Source organism: Bacillus rossius, chromosome 1 (genome assembly GCF_032445375.1).
Source record: "Bacillus rossius redtenbacheri isolate Brsri chromosome 1, Brsri_v3, whole genome shotgun sequence".
In the NCBI taxonomy this organism is placed as follows: Eukaryota; Metazoa; Arthropoda; class Insecta; order Phasmatodea; family Bacillidae; genus Bacillus; species Bacillus rossius.
This window is the reverse complement of record NC_086330.1, coordinates 346,361,748-346,385,444: the sequence shown is the minus strand read 5'-3', so window position 1 is coordinate 346,385,444 and position 23,697 is coordinate 346,361,748. Positions and strand designations below refer to the sequence as shown.

At 37.6% G+C, this 23,697-nt stretch overlaps 2 protein-coding genes across 2 annotated transcripts in view; both read right to left on the bottom strand.

Moving 5' to 3' along the window:
- Window positions 1-1,542: 1,542 nt before the first annotated feature.
- Window positions 1,543-11,914, bottom strand: LOC134528288 (uncharacterized). Its single transcript, XM_063361786.1, has 4 exons — window positions 11,828-11,914; window positions 10,415-10,519; window positions 8,330-8,575; window positions 1,543-1,704 (listed from the first exon to the last, which is right to left on the bottom strand). The coding sequence occupies exons 1-4, from the start codon at window positions 11,912-11,914 to the stop codon at window positions 1,543-1,545; spliced, it is 600 nt and encodes a 199-aa protein (XP_063217856.1).
- The window catches only part of LOC134528174 (hornerin-like), a 295,315-nt gene continuing 283,450 nt past the window's right edge, over window positions 11,833-23,697 (bottom strand). Inside the window, exons 6-12 of the mRNA XM_063361551.1 lie at window positions 22,658-22,777; window positions 21,220-21,353; window positions 19,003-20,468; window positions 17,618-17,844; window positions 14,371-14,624; window positions 13,128-13,309; window positions 11,833-12,001 (exon numbers count right to left, since the gene is read on the bottom strand). Coding sequence (XP_063217621.1) covers window positions 11,949-12,001; window positions 13,128-13,309; window positions 14,371-14,624; window positions 17,618-17,844; window positions 19,003-20,468; window positions 21,220-21,353; window positions 22,658-22,777 — 2,436 coding nt within the window. The 3' untranslated portion in view covers window positions 11,833-11,948. The remainder of the gene's footprint in view (window positions 12,002-13,127; window positions 13,310-14,370; window positions 14,625-17,617; window positions 17,845-19,002; window positions 20,469-21,219; window positions 21,354-22,657; window positions 22,778-23,697) is intronic.

Here is a 23,697-nt window from a genome sequence, read left to right as displayed (position 1 = left end):
GTTTTTAAAGAGATTTGTGTTATTGTACCCACCATCACTAGTAATTTCTTTTTATTTTCATTTACAATGAACTATTATGAATTTATGACAGTGAATTCAAGATAACCTCTATTTGTTGGAGCTACAGATTTGTAAAAAAAATTTATTGTAGCTGCTCTTCAGTCATTAAATTAGAATATCACTTATCTTTGTTTTGAACCTAAACAAAATTCATGTAATTACAAGTAGAAAGTATCACAGTTTAATTTCAGAAATTATGTAAACATAATCCAAAACTAATACACAGATTCATTTGAGGACTTTTTAAAGCCACTTACTCATTCTAGCCATAGTGCCAAGATGCAGTGGCCACTTTAAGACTTTTCAGGGCAATATTACTTTGTAGAAAGGGCTTTACCAGGATGCCTGGGTGATATGGAATAGCCCCCAGAGTAAAATGGGGTTTGGGGACCCCTACCTCAGACAATTTACTAACAAATAAATTCTTTGAAACAACATTTTAAGCCAACCTGGAACTTAATTTTTCGAAAATGGTTTGACTGTTGTATCTCAATTAATTTTGATATTCTTTCATCATATATTATGTATACTAATGTTAGTTTTATAGATACAAAAATCAAATTCTGGTGTAATTATACGAGGCAATAAAATCATCAAAGTAATTTTTTAAAAACTTTAAATTGTTAAAACTTAATTGAAAACAAAATTCATTTTAGATGCTAATAGCAATTCAGTTGTCTCGGCCTATTAATGCTTAAATATTTTTTTTTACAGAAAACTAGACAAACAAAGAAAATTAAAGTGAAAAGTATCGGTGCAGGGCCTTGAAGGAGCACTGCCAAGCAAAACATTTACCAACACCAACTCTCTTGTCATGACAGAATTAATCAGTGCCGGCAGTGGGAAGAAGGTGTATGCTCTGCCTGATTAACTAATGTTGTTTACACTGTTATGGATTTGTATTTCTTTTGCCAATATCCATAGTTTACTTAAAATTATTTTTAACTGCAATTTAATGCTTGCTGCATTTTCCAAGCTTTAACTACAGAGTAGTTTTAAAAGCAATTTTTCATCCTCGAAACAAATGGACCCCTTTCTACTTTGCCATTACATGTAACTGACTGCAAATTCTAAAACAGTCTGACCTCTCGCATTTCAGAAGCTTCAGCATTTGAAACATCACAAGCATCCCTCATCTGCAGCCTTTCAGCGCCATTGGGAAATAAAGGAGCGTCATCCGTGACCTTCAGCTGTCAGCAGCTTAGAAGGGAATGCAGCCTTACAGTTTGCAGCTCTAAAGGTCAAAGTAACAGATTTGTCAACAGTATCTATAATTAAACAAGTGCAAAATGTATCAAAAACAATAAATTTTTTAAAACAGGTACATACTTATTTTCACAGGCACACTAGACAAGTTTCTGAAGCAGTCTTTAACGAACGTTTCCACATGAGCCACCACCGAGGAAATCGTTCACCCTCCACGTCGACGCGCAAGGAAGCACTTGCACGTACGTGTTGCCGATGGGCCGACGGGCCGGCCCCTCACACGACGTACACCTTGTCTCGACACAGCGACACCTGAGCCTCCTGCAGTATTCTGAGCCGCGGCCCCAGTGGGACGCCCATCTTCTGCAGGCGCTCCTCCGTCATGTAAGGCAGCTCCACCATCCCGACTCGCTCGTTCTCGAACGCGTTTGCGTACTTCTGCAAGAGGACTTTCCAAATTACAGCATCAAGCTACAGAACTGCTACTGCGTTTATAAACTAAAAGAAAAAAATAATTCAGCGAAACGTCTTTCATCCAGCATTCTATGATTTGGCACAGCATGTAATCCGACATGAACCAAGCCACTTGCATTCAGATTTTTTTTTTGGATGCATTGTGCCTTTTGACTTAAGCCACCAGGTCACATTACTGCACCGCCAGCATTTTAAGTTGGCTCAGAGTCCATCGTTACTGTTTGTTTTCATTTGTGTACACTGCTTCTTTTTTTATAGCAGTTACATTTCCATAACGATATTTTGAAGACGAGATCTGAATCACGGATGCAACGTGGTATCAGAGACTCTTGTGTAATGAGCATCTTATTACAACTTGTTTTAAATACCATTGTATTTAACTAAATTTCTTTTGGTATTCTCATTAAAACAATACGTATTGTTGTTTTATATTCTGGCATGGCCATGGAGCCTAACAAGCTGGATTAAAGATCTTTCACTGCAACCGGTTAAGAAATTATGAAATCACCCCAACAATATATGTACTATCTAATTACAGTACTTGGAAAATAATTTATGGTGAATTGTGATAAAACAAATAACAGACACCTTATAACACTGAAATGCAACTTAATACATCATAAAGCACCTAAATGCAACTACTAGTATGTAAATTCATTAACTAAATCATCATTCTTAATTAAAACATTAACTCAATTCACAAAACCATAATCTTATATTATATTAAATTCATACATGAAGTTTGTTCAATATGCATGCACTAAATATATTTAAAAAAAAAAATTTATTCTTCATTTTTACCTTGCAACTGTGATTAATAAATCACTTTTACATTATGATGTTGATACATTTTCCAAACACACAAATACTTTCTGGTTTATTTTTATTGTTCAGAGTAGTTAGACAAGATTATTACAAATCATTATATTGAAATTATTGCAAAATAAGTTTAATGAAACATAAGTGACAGATTTGTTTAATAGTACTTAATCTTTACAAATAAACCAAATTCATAAAATATAAAAACAATAACAGTGAATACTCCTGTTTTAAGAACAAAATTGGCCTATAACAAAAACCACGAAATCTTGTCTCTACTAATCACAAATAATTTGGAAATTGCCGATGCTTGCTAAGAAGGAAAATGTTGCAACAGGAAACGTCTCGAGGCTCTGTTTCAACCTAAATGTTGGGTCATTGAATTTTCACATCAATATTTCTGTTTCATTGTAATTCCTTGAGATGTTTCACTATCTTTCTCCAAGCACTGCAAATTACATTTTCAGAGGTGCTTACAAATACCTGGTGGACCAATTTGAGCACTTTTTCTTGAAATTTTAATAACAATTTCTGTAAGTTTTTTTTATGAAATACCGTATTGATATTTTCAAATATAGACAATATATAATCAAAATGAAACACGAGCAAATGTAATACAAATTTCTCTAAAATTTGCAAGAATGTACCGATTTTTAAGTTAGAAAGCTAAAACCTTTTAACCCCTTAACATATTAACCCGAGTATATTCGTTTTTTTACATTTGGCACGTAATTATTAACCCGAGTTTACTCGTTCGACTAACAAAAACGTGCGTCTGATTATATTATTTCGAGTTTTCTCGAATGAGTTACATGAGCTCTCGCTAGATGTCGTGGTAGGTATTTTCAGCCTTTGAAACAGACTTCCAGTAGTTTTATGTTACCCACTAGATGTCAGGGCAGATTCGATCCATCACGGTACCCTACTTACACGCGTTCGCCGTTTGTGTTTGAAAAATTGTACATTAGATGTCTCTAATAGTACTATTATGAATTTATGATGTTCCCGCCAATGTTTATATATTTTAGCTGAGGTGTCAACATTACTGTAATGTGAATAATAGAAATTGTTCAAAATGAGTGATTCCGACAGTGAAGGAAGCGACGTGAGTGATCTTGATAAATTGGGATCTGATAGTAGCGACAATTATAATGACATTTCAAGCTCAGAAGAATCAGGTAGTGAAGAGATATCTGGCAGAATGTGGTGTGAGATAAACTGTAGTTTGCCAACTATCTCTCCTCCAAGATACCCATTTACAGGTAAACCAGGCGTCAATGTAAATGTAAATGTTGATGATAATTTTCTTCGTTATTTTCTCTTATTTTTTGATAATGATTTGGCTGAACTCATAGCTACAGAAACGAACCGTTTTGCATCACAGTACATTCAAACACATCCTCAAACAAAATGGAAACCAACAAACAAAGAGGAAATCTATGTTTTTCTTGCACTAGTTGTGGCTCAAAGCATAGTCAAAAAACCTACATATCAAATGTACTGGGCTAAGAACCCAATATTTGACACACCATTTTTTAGGAAAACCATGCCATTTCGCAGATTTGTTCAGCTGAAACAGTTTCTTCATTTTGTGGATAATGAGTCATATGATGCAGCCACCCATCCAAACCCTAAACTGAACAAAATATGGCCTATATATATTCATTTGCAAAATAAATTTTCTGAACTTTACACTCCAGAAAAAGATGTCACAGTAGATGAAAGCCTTATGTTATATAAAGGGCGTCTAGGTTGGAAACAGTACTTACCTCTCAAAAGGGCGCGGTTCGGAATAAAGTCATTCATGTTATGTGAATCGTCAAGTGGATATGTATATTCCTTCGTAATTTACACCGGACGAGGAACCAATTTTGATGATGAATACAAAGGCTTGCCAATGTCGTCACAAGTAGTTATGTCATTAGTGAAACCTCTTCTTGGGAAAGGTTATTGTGTCATTACTGACAATTTTTATACCTCACCACAGCTATCAGATATGTTGCTATCACATCGAACCGATTCTTATGGGACTGTGAAAACGACAAGAAAAGAAATGCCACCAGAATTGCGGAAACAAAAATTGCCGAAAGGCAGTGTCATTGCTTTCCAAAGAGGTAAACTATTGGCATTGAAGTGGATGGACAAAAAACCAGTCACAATGTTGTCTACAATCCACAATTCTGAAATGAAAAGTGTTACAATCTATGGACAACAGCACATAAAACCACAAGTTGTGTTAGATTACAACAGTACAATGGGAGGTGTGGACATTGTTGACCAGCGCACAACAGACTATGCAGTACCCAGGAAGAGGGGGAAAAAATACTATAAGAAGATTTTTTTCCATTTAGTGGACCTAGCAATATGGAATTCATTTTTGTTATATTCAAAGTTGGGAGGGAAGCAGTCACATTTGGAGTACAGAGAGGCTGTTGTCAAAAATTTGATTGAACAGTTTCACAAGCCAACAATGTCGCCAGGACGAGGTAGGCCTGGAAAATCAACGAATCCACTGAGAATGACTGAACGTCACTTTCCAGCTACGATCCCGCCAACTGACAAAAAAAGCAATCCTACACGCCAGTGTGCAATGTGCAGCAGGGTGACAGATGCACGGGGGAAAAAAATACGGCGTGAAACACGGTACATGTGTGAAGACTGTGGTGTGCCACTGTGTGTAGTGCCGTGCTTCAGAGTTTATCATACAACAGCAGACATTTAGGCAGAAATTAGTTAGGCTTACAGTCAGAGTGAAATGCATTCAAGAATAACTTCACAAATGTCAATACAGACTCGTGACATTATTCAGCTACTGTATTCAAATAAAAATTCTTCTATTTATTGTGCTGTGAAAAAAACTGAATGTCTCACATAAAAACTTTGTTTTTTGTAAAGAATGACATCCTTGACATTACAATGATTTTTTTTTGTATTTGTGAATGTTCAGCTATTGCAATTAGTGTATACTGTACAAACCTTGTGAGGTAAATTTTTATACGAAGATCTATTCAGACTGACAACATTTACATATCATATGTACATATTTTGTTTTTCATGTTATTCAGGCAATTTTATAAAAGTAGATGTAATTTTGTAAAAGAAATATGGTATGTTGCAAAAGTTATTTCATTGGTATCTATGTAAGCTTATACTATATCTGGCTAATGTTATAAATATTTTTAGTAATCTTAGTGAATATTAGCACTGACGAGTATACACGGGTTAGGAAACCAGTGTCCATTCAAAATGACATGATGGTGTGATAAATGTGAAATTTTAATGTATTTTGTGTGGTATGTCCATTTGCATATTGAATAGGTAAAATATATTGCTGCACAAATGTGATTTTCAGATAACTACTTTTGAGAAATAATTCTAACCATGCTGAACATTACTAATGTTGTTATAATAACTTCCAATTTGTGTTAAATGTTTTTATCTAAATATTTATCTATTTAATTATATTCCATAAATATTTATAATGTATTTACATATATTTCAGCAATGACGAGTATACTCGGGTTAGTAAAACAGTGTGCATTAAAAATTACATAATTTTGTAAAAAATGTAAAAACGTATGTTTTACATGTGGTACGTTTATTTGCATATTAAAAACAATAGATTACTGCAAAAAAACCAATTTTAAAAAATGGTTTTTTTAGACACATATATCTAGCCATAATATATATGTTAAGGGGTTAAGAGATAATTTATACACAACTTAAACGGACAGTCTACAACTATTTATATTTAATGTTTAACTATAAAATAGTAAAGTGTCAAAATATATATATATTGGCTACCAAAAGGCTGCTGGAAATTAACATTTTGTGACTTCTAGCATCATTTATCTTTATTTAGAGAATGTTTCATGAATTTTCAAGACCAGTACTTCAGTTTGGTTCCTTTTTTGTGATTCTGAGACTTTCATGACTTTTAGACACCCTGATTTTGTTGTAAATTGTCTCAGATATATTCTATATGCATTGCTGCCAATCTCTAGGAACATACATCAGTAGTGACAAGATTTTATGTTAAAAAAAAAATTAAAACAGAGGATTTTGGTGTTATTATTTTTATTTTTTATAAAAGCTGTTTTGTAATACATATTACAGCAAAATAGTGATAAAATTAATATGCAGCATTTTTATGATAAAATAATTTGTAATAAATTGGCTTGAAAATAAATTCAGAACAATTAAAAAATATGTATGTAAGTTAGGTACCAAGTATTTGTAGTTTAAAAATTATTTAATAAAAGATGCACAGCAAAACAAATTAAATTAAATTTTCTGATCCATGCACTTTAGTACACTTTTTTGTCTGGTAATGACATTCCTAGAATTTCAAACATTAAGATTACTTTTTTTATGATTTGAATTAATTTTGTTTAAATGCTAGTTAATTCCATGATTAGAGACCTGCAAAATTCGCGGATTCATTGACCTCTAGGATAGACTCCACAGTCCTTTAAATACTCGCGGAAATGACACCTGTTCATTGGCTACTGACTCGTGAGACGACTCAACTAGGCTGTCTGTAATTCGGCACTTACTTGGTTTAGTGTTTCCCATTGGCTCACAGTTCACTGGATAAAATGTGGGCCAATCGCAGAAGCGGTACGAAGGTATAGTTGTTTTGATGCTAGCCTATCGCGAAATGAATCCGCGAATTTTGCATGTCTCTATCCATGATATAACTTGCATTTTGGTGTTATGCAGTGTTTTGTCATGCTTTTCAGTGTTATTTCAGTTTTATCATAATTCACAGTGTAATCTTGTCCCTACCAATAAAAGTACAGTATACTTTTTTGCAACATAAGCATGAACCCGGGGTTGATCTAATACTGACAAAACCACATGTTAGATCTGACAAATGATATTGCTCTCTTTCTTATGGTTTACAACCCCCATACGGTGAATACATAGAAGTAGAGCACTGGCAAGAATGTGCAGTAATGCATTCTCATGGCCAAAATTTGCCATGCTTACAAACAGGTGACACAGTTGTTGACTAATCGATACCAAGGATTCATGTCAAAACAGGAAACAATGGAAAATTTAATTTTTTATTTTTTTATGTATAACATCTTAGCTCTTGGTATACGCCATTTGGTGGCAAGTTATTTCGTAAATGGGACGGAACTCAAGGAACGAAAATGTGTTAACAACCACGCTGCTGCCATCTGTGGCGGATGGCAAGAACCAAAGTCCACAAAGTCAAAGAGAAACTTTATAGTAACTGTTTAGTGAATTTTAATGAGTTGGGCAGTATTTAAACAAAATTTCTTGTTTAAAATCTGGTCCAAAACCGGGGGGCTAGTATTTTGCTTTTATGGGAACTGTTTCATTATATAGTTTAAAATTTTGGTCTGCAATAGTCGATGTTGCTGCTCTGGCAATGAATTCTAACAAAGAGTGCCGACTTATGTGTGATTCGAATTAAAAACTGTGGTTGAAAACACATTTGCCTATATTTATCACGTTCAACATTATTTAAATAATTCTGCATTAAATTTTGTGTCCGAGTTTCATATTATAAGGGTATTTGCAACTTGAGAACACAAATTTGCTTGTAACTGACACAAGTACTGAAAGACTCGCTAACATTTTTTAAATTTTATTTAATAAATCATTGTGTTGACATAGGTCCACCCATTACCACAACACTATCCATGCCTATGGTTTAATGTAAATATATATATTTTTTTCCCTTTGAATCATCTTTTGTACACCAGAAACACGGCATGTTTCCGAGTGTCAAAATTACCTCGTATCCCAGCTTCTTGAGGAACAACCGGAGGAGCGGGGGCTCGTCGCCGAAGAACTTGGTGAGCTTCTTGACTCGCTGGGGGTTGGTGAGGGCAGCGTCCCCCCTCTCCCCCGGCAGGAGAGCGTTCAGGCCCCGTGGCATGGAGTGTGACCTCACCGCGAGCGTCTGGGCCCGCAGCGCGGAGATCTCCCCTCGTATGTTCTCCATCTCCTGAGGCCAGGTGGTCACCACATCGGTCCTTCGCTGCCGTTCGTGTCTCGTCCTCAGTTTGCAGGGTGCATTTTAATGGACATTCACCGTATTGGTCCGAATATAGGTCAACCTTTTTTGCCAGTTTTGTCAACCTTGAAATCTAGAGTCGGCCTATAATGGGGCACTAGCCAAAATATTATAATTAAACACATACATTTCAAGGAGAATCACTTATGGCATAAAAATGTTATCAGATATACAATTCATTGACCTAAAATTACGCCGTACTTACGTGGAATTAGTAATTTTTCCAACTTAGAAATTTGGTAAACACACTTAACCCCAATAACGTATAATATTTTAAGTACACAGATGTGGTCACTTGTAGCACATAGCTTTTAAAAGCTCGGTCTGGTTATTTTTGAACTGTATTTAACAGGCTGCGGTAATTTTATTTTCTTGTAAAATGTGGTATTAACAGTAAACAATTAGAAAAACAGCAAATTTGCCATAAGGTTATTTAACGTAGTATGCTTTATTTACTCTTCTACCACAGGAAAATCAAAATAATGGCACCAGTATTGGCAACTTGTAGTTGCAACACAAATAAACAAATACCGGTACATACCAACAGTAACAAGAACAATAAAACCTATTTGCAATATTGGCTGTTTTATGGTTGATTCATACACGTTTTACATGAAACTATTTGGGTTTTTTACGTCAAAATTAAATGTACCGGTAAATTTTTTTACGTCACACTTTCTATGAACTTAGAAAATGTAGCCATTGCCATACAAAATCTTGGCACCACTACAAAAGAATGTGAAGATAAACGGAAACACGCGTAGGTATTAATATTTTATATTTATATATTTTCGTAAGTAAGAATAACACATTTTGTCAGTTCAATAAATACTAACTTAGTTGAAGTGTTACTATGGTAATATGCTGCTGATAATCATTTTAGTTAGTTAAAATTTATTTTTCCCTGATTTTGAGTGTGCTGTAGAAGGGGTCGGCCTATTTTCGAGGTCGGCCTATTTTCGGACCAATACGGTACATACTTTCTCTTTCCAATGCACAAATTTGCCATTAGCACTGTCCATGTTTCAGAGGCTCTGCTAGTCTGCTGGGAGATACACACCACGGAGCTCAAAAGTTTTAGACACATCTTTGTAGTGTAATGAAAATTTTTGAAAATGTATCTGAAACATTGCATTTTGTAAAGTAAATTTTAGAATGAGAGTTTTGGAAATACATTTTCCTGTTATATTTCATCAAGAGAATGAGCTGATAATATTCAATTTTTATTTCTGAGGAGTCGTAATTGAAAGACTGCTTTTGTCGACAAATTTTTCATATCATTAAATTTTAAAATTTTTTGGTCTTTTAAATATAGCATAAAATTTTATTGAATAGTGACCGATTGCTACAAATTGTTTCTCCTATGAAGTAATAATTGGTGCTAACAAATTTTCTGCAAAATAAATTACATTTATTGAATTTACTGAACTGAATATTAGGTTTTTTGTTTATTTTAGTTCATTTTTGGTTATGAATGCTGGAAAAATTTCATGATTCTAGTTGCATTTCGGTGCTTTATGGTATATTAACTTGCTTTTCGTTGTTATCTTATATGGTGTATTAAATGTAATTCTCGCATAAACTGCAATTTTATACTGTCATGAATGTACCAAGTGTTCATGACTATGTCAAGAATTCTTTATTTTTATGATAAATTTGTTAAATTTTGTCCTTTAATCAATCTGAGTCATTCTGAAATTCAACTCGAAAGGGGATGGCTTAGCGAGTTTTTCCACTGCGGTGACGCACGCCGGCCCGCAAATTCGCAAGCGCGCTGGACGGGACCAGGGCGGCGGAGCTCACCTGTATCATGAGGTGCTGGGTCCTCATCTCCGACGACAGGTGGGCCACGCTACGGGCGAGCGTCACCACGTGCGACTCCAGCCTCTGGAATCTCTTGTTGATGCCCTGCCAGACCAGAACTCGAGTCATCCACGCGTCAGCAGCGATATCACGGTCCACTTTTAAAATCAACAGTTGGGAATGAAAAAAAAAAATCACTGCTTGCAAAAGGGCAGTGAAACAACTTTTTTCACTCCCTGGCATAAAGCCAATTATGTTGGCAGAATTTCAAGAAAAGCAGTTCCTCCAATATTAACATCTAATAATTTTTTTTAAAGTTTTAAACCATTGGTTGCTAAATTTTGTTTTAATATTTTGGACATTACAATATGTTGTTTTAGCTTGATGACGTTTTTATATTGCCCACAACATTGTCTTGCTCACTAGTTTCATGAAAATGCTATTTAGGCTTGCGGTGGACGGAAACTTAAAGTATATCTTACACAGGGCTCCTAAAATGTTAATTTAAGTGAAAACCAGCTGTATCAGGAAGCTAAACTAAAACATTTTGTAGTGTTTGACAATAAATTTTCAAGGGGCTTGAAATTGTATCACTAGTATAAGCATCACAAAGCTGCATACTTGTGAATCAGATAGTTTTAAAAGGAGCAACGGTATATTTTCAATAATAATAATAATAATAATAATAATAATAATAATAATAATAAGTAAATTCAATACTGGATGTGTTATCATTTACCAAAGGCATAGTTTTTAGGCCTGTAGAAATATTCAAAATTTCAAACACCAAAACCATTAAATTATTATTTGTATTCTATTCAATTAAAAATACCTACTCTAACAAATATTTGATTGTATTCTATGTGTAGTGAAGCTATTGCATATCACCTTTTGAGACTATCAACATTAACTTTAAGAGACAATTTTATACAATATGTAAATGAGTACATCCCCAAATTAAATATATTAATAAGCCACACTATGTCTAAATGTGAACAGTAAACCATAGGTTGGCTTAAATTCATATGGTAAGACAATCTGAAATATGAAAATTTTTTGATAAGTTGAAAACAAGTGAACAATAAACAGTTTTTTCTACCACTGCAAAAAATTCCCCAAAAATTTGAAATGTTACTTAATTTATAGTTGTGTTTTGGAATTTATAACCATTCATGTGAATTATCAATTATAGCTAAACAAAAGCACATTTGTTCAAATATGATTACTTAACTATCATAAACAATGTTTAAAAAAATTTCCCACAGGTGCTTACTTGAATTAGATACTGATATTAAAAATATATTTCGATATTTTAATTTCATTCAAACTAAATAAAAAAAAATTGATATTCGCATTGGCTCAATAGTTTCAGCCAGGTAGCAGTAGAGTTTGGCAGAGTCACGCGACGCTCACCTTCATGTCTTTTACTTTCTTGCGGTCGTCCTGGCGACGCTTGTCCCTGACTGGCCGGCTGCTGACGGAGCTCGGCAGGGAGGACATGCTACCGTACAGACGCCGCTTGTTGATACGAGGATCAGAGGGCTGGTAGCGACCGCCGTACTTCTTGACACCGAGCAACTTCAACACCTTTCCGCAATGCAAAAACAAAAAAAAAACAAAAAAAACTCTGTGTTAGACACTGTGACTAATTCACATAAATTTGATTGCATTATTGAGTTTGCTTAGCCTTAAAAAAAAATTATTTTTATTTATTTGTATTATTACAGTATAACTAGTCACATTCCTTTAAAATAGACAATAAATTTCAATCAGTTATTTATCAAGAAAAAAACTACCCAAATTCTTCCTCTCGTGAGATTTAAAATAGCTTTTACCAAATAAAGCTTAATTTCAGAAGCAGTAAAAGGTAGACAAATAAGTGAAACTATAAACAATATAAGTAGGCTTCTAAAATAAGGCTCATAGTTAAATATAAATAATCAGTTCACATTTATAGCAATCAAACACATTATATATTCATGTTTTACAAATGCAGAGACTGAACAAAACAATTGGGACATATTTTAAGTCTGTAAACAGTTAAGCCTGTGTACGTACCTTAACATTTTTAAAGACACTAACATGGTTGAGGAAAACTTAAATCAAAAATTTTTTTTAGTTTATCAGCTTTTATAAACATCAGTATTCAAAAAAAAGATGTATCTTTGGAAGAAAAAAAAACATTTGTTAGTATTAAAAATCTTAATTACTGGATTTAGAAATTATGCTGTAAAAAAAAGAACCACATGTTTAAAATAAGAAACTCACCGTAGAAGAAACCACTTATTTTGAAGTGAAATGCTTTTAAAAAGTTCTCAGTTAAGTTTCCCTGGTTAAAATAAAGAATTTTTTTTTTTAATGTCTTGAACGAATTACCAACATGTTTCATTTTTTTTCATACTTGTAAAACTGTTATAGGGCTGCGAAAACATAATGGTTATAGAGATGTATTTTACTACGCATTGTTGCATTACTGCAATTATTCACATATAATACAAAAACTACGGTAGTCCGAGCAAGTCTCAGCGGCCTCAAATCGGTTCGGATTAGCGGGACTCCGCCGGATCGTTATGAAGATCTGAAGCAGTGAACCAGCACTGTAAGTCAGTCCATAATATAAACACACGTTAATGTTAATTCTTTTTACTGACAAGTACGGCACCGCAGACTTGTCAGACTCGGCGCTCGGTGCAAGCGCAGACCGTGCAGATACCTCGGAATACATGTTCTCCAGCCCCTCGAGCTGCTTGCGGATGGCGTGGGCGTCGGTGGCGTCGATGGTGGTGCTGAGGTCGTCGTCGCTGGAGTTGTTCTCTGTGTTGCCGTCCAGCATGGAGTCCAGGCCCGTGGTGGTCGACGTCAGGTCGGTGGAGTCCAGCCCGAACACCGACGCACCTGCCGCGTGCAAGGTCACGTCACAGCGCGAACAGGCACTGCGACACTTACACACTAAAAGTTGGTCCTATGAGACGATAAGAAAATAATGGCTCTAAGATAATTTAAACAAGGCATGTGAACCGAAGTTACTGTATTAATACGATAATTTGGACGATATTCCGTGGGTTCATTAGCCCTAATGGCAATGGCTCATCTCTAGAGACCTGCAAAATTCGCGGATTCATTAGGTGATAGACTAGAATTCAAACACGTATATCTCTTAGATAATTTTGCTATTGGCTTACTGTTCATCTGGACGAATCTCAACCAGTTATAAACCCTCAACCAAAGAAGGATCGAATCACAGACAAACCAGGTGAGACGACTTACAAGTCGGCAGCCATATGAACTTGCGCTATTTGCCCGAGTGTACAAGGGTTATGTGCAGTCCATCCTGAAGGCCATCGAAACCGCGAATTTTGCAGGTCTCTACTCATCTCTCCTTACACATACACTTAAATGGGAACAATCCAGATTTAAAGTTATCGTTTCAGTCTTTCAGTTACAGCATCCTGACTCAACCTTATTTAGTTAAAGCATCTTTATGGACTTGCCAGTACAAAATTACAAAAAAAAATAAATTCCGAAACATACTACACTTCAGCTACTAGCATTTTCCTTGCAGTGATCAAGGTTATGATATAGGCCACTCCTGGCCAACCTCTCTAGGTAGTTAGACTCAAATACCAAAGCTTAAAAATCTAGCTGGCCAATTTGTACCAACATAGTCATCTTAGTATCAACAACCAGAATTCCTCCCACACATTCAGTTTTATTTGGTTTGTGATAGGAAATAACTAAGTGAATTAAAGAAAATAAACTTTTCTTTACCATTACATCATTACACATACTACAGAAGTAACATGGCAAATCTTATGGAAAATACTGGAACAAATCTTTGTAACATTATTTTAATGAAACAGTAATTCATTCTAAAATAAAACTAATGAGTCGGAAAGGTACAAAGAGCCCTGGGGCTAAAGTTATAGTAACAGTTTTAGTTACAGTGTCCTACTCACTCAGAGGCATCTTCCCGGACTTGCCCGCGGAAAGCAAGTGGTCCGTCTTCTTGCCGCCCATCAGCCCCCGGTGCGACTTGTCGGGTGGCAGCTGGTTCTTGCCCCCGCTGCGACCCCCCCAGCCGCCCCGGCTCCCGGGGGTGTTGCCCCCGGCGCTGCGGTGCGTCTTGTTGACGGCGGTCCCTTGGCCCCCCTTCCTGCCATCCCCGTGCTTGGGACCTTCGCAGTACTCCAACTTGCTGCCGTACGGCAAGCTGCAACATTCGCCACGCCGCGAGTCAGCCCCACGCACTGCAGGCTCCGTGGGAACGTTATGGAGGGAGGTGGGGGCAGAGAACCAGAGGACCCGAGTTACGATCCCGGTCCGGCCATTAGGCCTGTGCGAAGCCTCGACTGAGAGAATCAATCGAAGCTCTTATGAACATTCAATTTGACTGCGCCAGGAAATTTGCTTTTCAATTTATTTGAGGCTTTGGTTGTGTTGCCAATCATCGCGTCTGACGTGAAGCTTCGCACTTGATGAAAAGCTTTAAAACATTGAAAGTCTAAAAGATCAGCTCATGAAAATATTTAGTGTTTTTTTTTTTTGGTTGCATATATGTTTATGCTTGAATAAAATTGGTTTCTCAAAAACATCAAAAGGTGGCATTTCGTTTGCTTTTATGATTGCTCAATTTTAATATTATGCATGGTTATTTATAATTTTTATTGAATGATATTAATTATACATAGGGCCCAATTGGTTAATCACTTAATCAGTTCAAACATTACAAATGTTAAACAATTATCTATTTTTTTTTACTTCAATCCTGTATTTTATAAAATAATTGTAATACAGCTTAGCCAAGAACAATATTTGCAATTTGTTTCAACTTCGTGAATATTTTTAACACACTATTTGATATTGGCTTAGCATCAAAAGACTAGTAATTGCAGAGGTCTACTGGCCATACGGATCTCAGTTTAGCATGGTTTCCTGAAAGAACTACAGGTAAATGCTGGGTTGGCACCCTATAATAGGCCATGACCAATGTCTTTCCATATATCCCTTTCTGTGTAGGTGTGTGTTATTGTAAACAATATTTCAAACAAAAATAAAATGAATTTTTTAAATCAAAATCAAAATATTTAGGGTTTTATAGTAACACCCAAGGATGCATCGAAAAGGGACGGAGAAACAAAAGGAGACCGGTACCCCCCCTTCACTCATCGCTCATTTTATGAAGTGGGTAAGAAGAATAGAAGCAAAAATTAAACAACAAATTCCTTAAAGATTTTCATAATTGTTGGGTTTAAAAACTTTGAAAGAAATTAATTGTTAAATTTAGATGATGCATTGTCTATGAAAAGTCATAAGATCATCTCCCCATGAAAGAGGTTGCATTCCAAAAATGTCCCCCCCCTTTTTTTTTTCTTTCTATTTTAAGATAAATACTCTCAAGTGAGAAAAAAAAACTATAGTCTTTTTAATACAATCATATGAACACCATATTATATTTTGTCATAAAATTTATTTTTGGACAAAAAAATAAGTATTATTTAAGCTATTGAATTTTTTTTTTTTAGTATAGTGAGGCTAAATTTTTTTTAAAATGATGACAGTGTGTATTTATACTCATTATTTTTACATAACTGTAAATAACTACTTCAGAATACTATATATGGCTAATATTGCCATAGTTTTCTAAACAAAAACATTTCAAAATTGACTTTGGTCTAAACACTGAATTTTGTTCACTTAATTATTGGTAAGTTTAGCATGAGATTTTGCCCAACTGAGACATGACGATGTATGTTTCACACTTAAACTGGTGACCTAGAACAATATCAAAAACTCTTACTGCAGATGCCAAGAAACACGCACACAACAGCACTGAGTTTTACAAAACACTGAACGACAGGTCGGTTTGAATATCGAAACAGTAAAAGCCAGTAAGAACAATGTGTATCCTCTTTCCGCATGGCTTGAATTGAGAACGATAAGACTCAAAATTCTGGATCGAAGGCTTTCACACCCAGAGTCACAAACTATTTCTTGGCTTCTAGGTCGATACCATGTCCTTGTGAGTGGGAATGTGGCCTCAAACCAGAAGATAAAAAGTAGTTTAGGATATGACTCATAGTTAAGGACAAGATTATATGGTGAGTTGTGATAAAACCGAAATAACATTGAAAAGCATTGTCAATACACCATAAAGCACCGAAATGCAAAAAAAAAAAAAAATAAAATAAAATAATTAGCATATTTAATCAAACTCAACTCAGATTACCAAAATGTAATTCTTAATATACTGAATTTAATGAATGTTCTGTTCCAATACTGTCCTCTTTTCACAGAGTTAGTTACAGAAAAAAAAAACAAATGTGTTTCAACTGGAGATTTTTGGTCCAATTTATGTGAACAATTTAAAAAAAAATGAAGAGAAAAGCATATATGTAGCAGTGAGTTTAAAGGAAACAGACCAAACATTATGGAATACCATAGAAAAATTAGTTTTTGTTTTTTTAAATAATTTTCAATGCAACGTCTTACTGTATTGTGTGACATTATTCTTTGGTCTTTACATTCGAGTAAAAAAAAAAATCACTCTTTCTTTATCCGTACATTTTGTATTACCATATTTTTCATTGAAATGGCAGTGCAGCCAAGTATTAAGAGTTTTACGTTTCAATTATGAAATTAATATTGTTATTTTTTTTACAACAGACATAGAGACACTTATCGACGTGTCTGAAATTGTGTGTGTGTGTGTGTGTGTTTTTTTTGTAAGATTTATCTCGCTCATGTGGCTCACGTAATCAGAAGTTAATCAAGATACTATAAATAAATATAAATTCTCTACATAATTTTTATAGTTATTGGTTTGTTAATCGATGTATTTTTTTTTAAATTATTTAATGGATGGATTATTTTGTTACTGTATTCGAAAGAGTAGTATAATTATTTGGTAGAATCTGGTATTTTAGCGTATACTCTATTATCGTCCTTGTTTTAGGTGTGATTTATTGCGTGTGATAACTGACGGGTGTTCCTGGAACAAGTTGGCCGCACTGGAGCTGCGACGGTTCCTGCGGGTAGTATGATTGTACCCAGTAGCGGATCCAGAGGGGGGCTAAGGGGCTCAAGCCCCCTCCAAAAGCATCTGGGTCCACTATTGTTTTAGCGTTTGCCTTGATAAAGCCTAACCTCAGCTGGGTCAAGCCCCTCCCAAACCAAAATCCTGGATCCACCACTGATTGTGCCCACCTGGCACTCAGCTTGTAGCGGCCGGAGCTCCTGGGGGACAGGGCGGGGCTGGAGCCCCCTCCCGGGGACAGCGGGGGCAGCGGGGGGGGTGAGCGACGAGATGCTCTCGCTGAGCGTGGAGTTGGCGCCGGCCGGGGGAGGGGGCTGGTGCCCCAGCCCGTGCAGCTTCGGGTCCAGGATCTGCCGCAGCTCCGACTCCACCATGTCCACCCACTCCGAGTCGTTGCCTGGCAAACAGGGGCGCAGTGCTGTGGGGGCGTACGAGACAAGCCATCTCTGGTAAAGGTGCATGTATGTTGCATACTGCGCACAACAAGCGGTAAACTTTAAAACATACACTGACAATTTTTCCATAAAACATAGTTTTGATATTTACGTTTATCAACTCCGTTTCAGTCATGAATTTGCAAGCGAAAGCCGGGACACCTAGTGAGGTGAACCAGAATGTTTTAATTAAAAGTGTTTTGCATTCCAAGCTTGTTTAGAGAAAGCATTAAGAATCTGTAATAGAAGCCACATCTAAATTCTTTTTCACTATTCGTACGACTCTAAAGAATTTTATCATAGACATATCTACTGCATTTAACCTTTATTATCATTGTTATTTAGTATATTTTAACATGTTTCTCCTTTATTTCTTGAAAGTATATATTTAAATCTTCAATGAAATGTAAGGTCAGCTAAAATACGAGTTGAGAATAAAAACAGCAGTATCATACCACTCAGAAAAGCGTATTGTCTGAACTGATTTGAAATGATTCGCAAAAATTATCAAGATAAATGACAAGAATACTTTAATAATACGTTTACCTGAAGATTGTACTGTACTACTGTATGGATTCGAAAAAAGCACAAAGAATGTGAGAAAGTGTTTTAAATGCTAAAAATAAAAAAGGATGTCCACATTCTGGAAAGTCAGGGAAAAGTCAGGAAGTTGGATTTGGTTAGGGAAGTTAGGGCATTTACTTTGAATCTTGGAATAGTCATGGAAATTTACCAATGGTAGTAATACAAGAGACAAATATCATGCTCCAGTCTGCCATCTCCCAGACCATGAGAGAATTTTTTTGATGGTGTTTGTTTTAGCGCATTGTCATTAACACTATAAAATTCTGTATGGAAGGTTCTGTTTGAATTTTAATTTTTGTCATATAATTCTAGGCCAGCTATGGGAATGGAGGAGGCTTTATTTTCGTTATTTTTTTAGGATAATCGCAAAATTATGTATATATATATATAAAGTCCGAGAGAAATTTGAAATTTTGGTCATGACATTTAGGGAAAAGTCAGGAAATTTCATTGCATAATAAATTTTGTGAGGACCCCATGTAAACATTTGTCCTGGTTATTTCATTATATCAAGTTAAATACTGCAAGTTGCTCACCATACATGTTGTCCCTTCTTTCAAGGGCCTGGGGTGACTCGGACGACTCCGTGCTGGTGTCGAGCCTCTCGCACACCTCTCCCCTCTTGGCCCCCACCATCTTGTGGCCGCTGCTGTAGATGGTGCTGCCCCGGCCAGAGTCGGCGTTGGACGAGGACTGGCCCGTACTCCGCTGGGTCGCCTTCTCGTAGTCGGAGCTCTGGCCCGACGACTGGTGCTGGCCGCCTTGCCCCGCGCCCTCGCCCGGGTTCTTCCTCGACTTGCCGGCTTCCACGAGGAACCCCCCGTCATCGTCATCCTCGTCGTCCAGGTGCGTCTGCGAGCCCCTCCGGCCCGGGTCCCTCGAGGGGTTGCTCTCGTCGCCCTGGGCCCGCGCAGCGACCCTGTCCTGCCCCGGTCCCGCTCGGTTGTCCACGACGCACCTCCTGACGTCGTGATGCTGCTCCGTCTCCTGGTGGTAGTGACCGTACACCTGCTGGCTCGCGCTCCCTGGCTGCCTCATCACCATGTATATGCCGTTCTGGTCCAGTAGGCCGGGCTGGCTGCCGAAGTTGGCCGCCCTGGAGCCGCCCAGGACCTTGGCTCCAGCCTGGTGTTGCCTGGAACCGGCGTGGCAGCCGTACACGGGCTCCTGCCCCTGGGTGGCCAGCTCCCGGCTGAAGTCGCCGACGCTCCTGCTGTAGTGCGCCTGCTGCGCGTTCCTGGCTGTCGCGTACACGCCGTGGTCCAGGGGCCCACCTCTCCCGCGGCCGCTCCTCCGCAGAGCGTCCTCCGCCTCCGCCACCCGGGCCCTATCCAGGCTCTCGGCACCCTCCACCGCCCCCCTCCGGCCTTGATACCCGGTCCCAACCCCCATGCCGTGGTGGATGTCGCCGTAGTTCCTGGACGGACCTATCACCTGCGGGCCCCCGCCCAGGACGTGCTGCCTGTGGTTCTGGTCTCTCTCCTCTCCTTGGCCGTCTTCTCGCTGGGCACAGTTGCCCCCGGCCTTCCTCGGACTCCCGACCTGACCCTTGTCCCCACCACCACCACCACCAGTCTGATTGTTGTTCAGAGACGTCGAGGCAGCCAGAGTGCTCTCCACGGGCTTGTCCTCTTCCCCGACGCACTCTCCGCCGCTCTCCTTTGTCCCCTTGGTCCCGCCAAACCTACTCGAGATCATGTCTTTGATGGTGTGTAACGTCCTGGAGGAAAATGCCTTGTTCTTCTCGGCGTCTTTGGCAGCCCCGTCCTTGCCGGACGACTCTGCGATCATCTCTGCGTTCTGGGCGTTGCTCCTCTCCTCGTCCCCTGTGTTCTTGTCGTCGACCCTTCTCTCGGCCGAGTGGTCTCGCCTGGGGCTGTGAGGCAGCAGCGGCGGCGGCCGGCTCGTGACCGGGGGAGGCTGAGGACTCCTGGTGTCTTCTCCCCTTGCCCCAACCGTCCACGTCCTCGGAACTGCTCCGGTAGACGCGCCTCCTCCGCCGCTGCAACAGTCCTCGCGCACTCAAGTCCCCAGTCCACACTCTCACTGCCGTCTCACCTGTGCAAACAATTAACACCTACAAATACACTCCATTCAGGCTATACTGAATATTTTTTGAAACCAACCATTGAAACAAGTCACTGCCGCGTATCTGCATTTATGATCTAAAGCACACATAGCCTGGTTCGCACCCTGTTGAGATGGCAGAAAATCAAGAAATTTAGTTTCTTGACTATATATCTTATTTAAAGTTGAAAATGGCTGGCCAATGAAATATGTTTCTATTCATTTCAAGAACATTACAGTACGATTTTGTTTAAAAGTAATATGTGTATTCATAAATGTGACAAGTTGATAGTTCCACATGAAAGTGATTGTTGCATGCTTACAAGTCACTAGGGTCCATGAAAATGTTGATTTTGCCATCTGGCAGAGTGATATTGAAAGCAGATTTAAGACAGAGGTTAATGTCATTGGATATTTTAAGGTTATGCAGATAAAAATTTTAATAAATTGGGGAAATTTAGATTATATGTAGGTATTCAGTCTATTCCTTGGTTTAATTTACAAGATCAGTAGGCATTTCACATTGGACTTTAGTATTTTATTAACTAATCATTATCCCATGTTAATAATTTATGGGGAAGTAAACCTGGTGTTCAGAAGATAAACATATAAGCACAGTAAAGTGTCTTGAAAGCATCTTGACAACTCTGCAGCTGATGTGAACACACAAATACTCGGTGTCTTACCCATTGTACAAGTAGGGAGAACTATCTGCTATGGTGTTGGCAGACCTGTACTGGACCCTGTAGTCACTAGACATCCCTTGATTAAGCTGTTGTTTGGATATCCTGCTGCCATCATGCAACTGCAGTGGGTGTGCCTGGAGATAAACAAAACAATTATTACGAAGGCTACCTACTGACTGAAGTCACAAATTGAGAAAAAAAAAGTTCCTTGAACAATTTGATTTATCAATTAAAAATCATGATAAATCATAAAAAAAGGCAAAGCTTTCTTACAAAAGCCATATTTATGCAGTACAATACAATAAATAATGTCCAACACACTAATGACAAGTTATGAAACACTTTTGTTGTGAAATGTTTTGTTTTTATTTTCATATTTTTTTTTTGTATTTAGGCTCCAATAGCAAAAAATCTGTGTTTTATCTTATTAGTGGGCAGATTTTTTAAAACTATTTTGTAGAACAAACATTTAGGAATTATATTTGAAAAATATCATATTTTAGGTTTATCAATTAGAGCTGTATATTGAAAAGTTAATCAGAACTTTGTTTTTAAGGTATGTGATTTATGAGATTCCTAAGATTATTAATACAATTATTTTTTTAGCCTTTAGAGAATAGATTAAAAAAAAATTCTTAAATTAATTTTTAGCCATTTGTTTGTAGCATGTTTAAGTAAAAAGAAAAGGAATAAATAAACCATTTGGAATAACTGGTAATTAAATATTTACCAAAAACACATTTTATTCCTTTTCAACTTCTGGAAAACAATTTATAAAAACCCTGAAATGACTCGTTACTGTAGTCAATTGAATGGAAATTGTTTTAAAGACAAAATCAATGGGCTATCCAAACTATTTGGAGACATATTAATGAATTCTAGAAAACACATTCTACTACATTTTGCCTGGGTTGATAAAATTTTAAAATTCCCAGACACGACCTCAGGCCTTTGTACAAACATAATTTTGTTGCAAAAAAATAATTAAAATTTCTCATAAGGATGGATATTCAATAATTGCATTTTATCACGTATAACAACTTTTCACGTTTTTGAGTTTCAAAATGAGTAACAATTTCACCTAAAAATTATTGGGGTGTTTTAAAAATAACCAGCGATATTGACAGTAAATAGTAAATACCTATTCCTCTAAAAAATTCCAGCAGCAAAAGAAATAATATTAGGCCTACCATACAGTTAACAATCTCTGCCAAAATGAATTTATATTTGTAGCATTGTTTAGGGATTATTAGGAGATTAAAAAAAAAACAGACTTTATCCTTTCTACATAACATAATACATGTTTTTAAAATGTTAAAAAAATTGCCAGCAAAAGTTGTTTGCTTTTAGGTTTTCTTAATGATGTTTATTAGTCATGCTGGCACTTAGGCTTTCTATTCATAAGAGTAATTCTGTCTCGAAGAGAAGTGTACGACACCTTGTAAACGTGGTGACTTAGTTCCTCCATCCCCATGCTGGTGTGCCTCAGGTCCCCGTAAAGACCGTGCTGTATCCTCGTCAGCACCACCGGGTCTTCAGCGCCGTTCGCACCTTCAACCTGCAACCCGCACGCCCGCTTCATCCAACACCCACAAGCACAGTCGGCACAACGTGTTGCAAAGTGCACCACAGTCAACATGGCATCTTCGTCAGCCACAAACCAACAAAATTCTCAGCACAATCACTTGATTTAGCCTGAAATAATAATATTTTCAAAATTAAGTCTTTGAAAGATTTGTGCAATGGGAGTGCATGACTTGATGTAAGTTTTTGGACATACGCCATTGCTAAGAACTTTTTCTGTTTTTGGGTTTTATTTCTTTATTTCTTTATTTTTTTATTTTTTAGTTTTCTTTCAACAGAAAAAGTTCTTAGCAATGGCGTATGTCCAAAAACTTACATCAAGTAATTCACCAAGAGTCAAAACGGCCTTCAATCACACCAATTGTTGATGCTTTGCACTTCTGTAGCACTATTTTTTTTTATAATTTAATTAAGTAGGTTCAATGACCCCTACACACTCAAGTCAGTCACGGACAACCGAGGAAAGACGTTCGCAAACTAAGTGTGGTCAACTCTCTGCTTCACGAAGCACAACGTGCTGAAGCCTCATCGAAGAGCTGCTGCTGCTGTGGTGCGGCCACTCTGAGCGTCACTGAGCGAGGGAGGGAGTGGCACAGCTCGACGCCCCTGCGACGCACGGACAGCCCGGCAGCGAGCCAAGACGTTCTGGCCCCGCGCTGCGCATCCTGATGGCTCTCCGGCCAGCCCAAGGAGCAAGCGCGCAAGCACGCAAGCACACGAGGTGCAAAGGTCAACACGATTCTTTCTGCTGTGTGCGCACCCCTGCCTTCACTACACTTAAGTCTCAAAGAAACGTTTGGGTTTTGACGGGGTTCCATTTACGTATTTTTGACCATCCATGACAGGGATGTGACTAGAGGGAAGCAGATGGGTCTTGTCACCACATTTGGGGTG

Bases quoted from the DNA above. Each gene is read 5' to 3' on its own strand.
- LOC134528288 (XM_063361786.1), bottom strand. From the start codon at position 11,914: ATGTCCTCCCTGCCGAGCTCCGTCAGCAGCCGGCCAGTCAGGGACAAG. The intron at 10,520-11,827 runs GTGAGCGTCGCG...CTGGTCTGGCAG, and splicing joins AGAAAGTAAAAGACATGAAG to GGCATCAACAAGAGATTCCA. The intron at 1,705-8,329 runs GTAATTTTGACA...GTCCTCTTGCAG, and splicing joins TCAAGAAGCTGGGATACGAG to AAGTACGCAAACGCGTTCGA.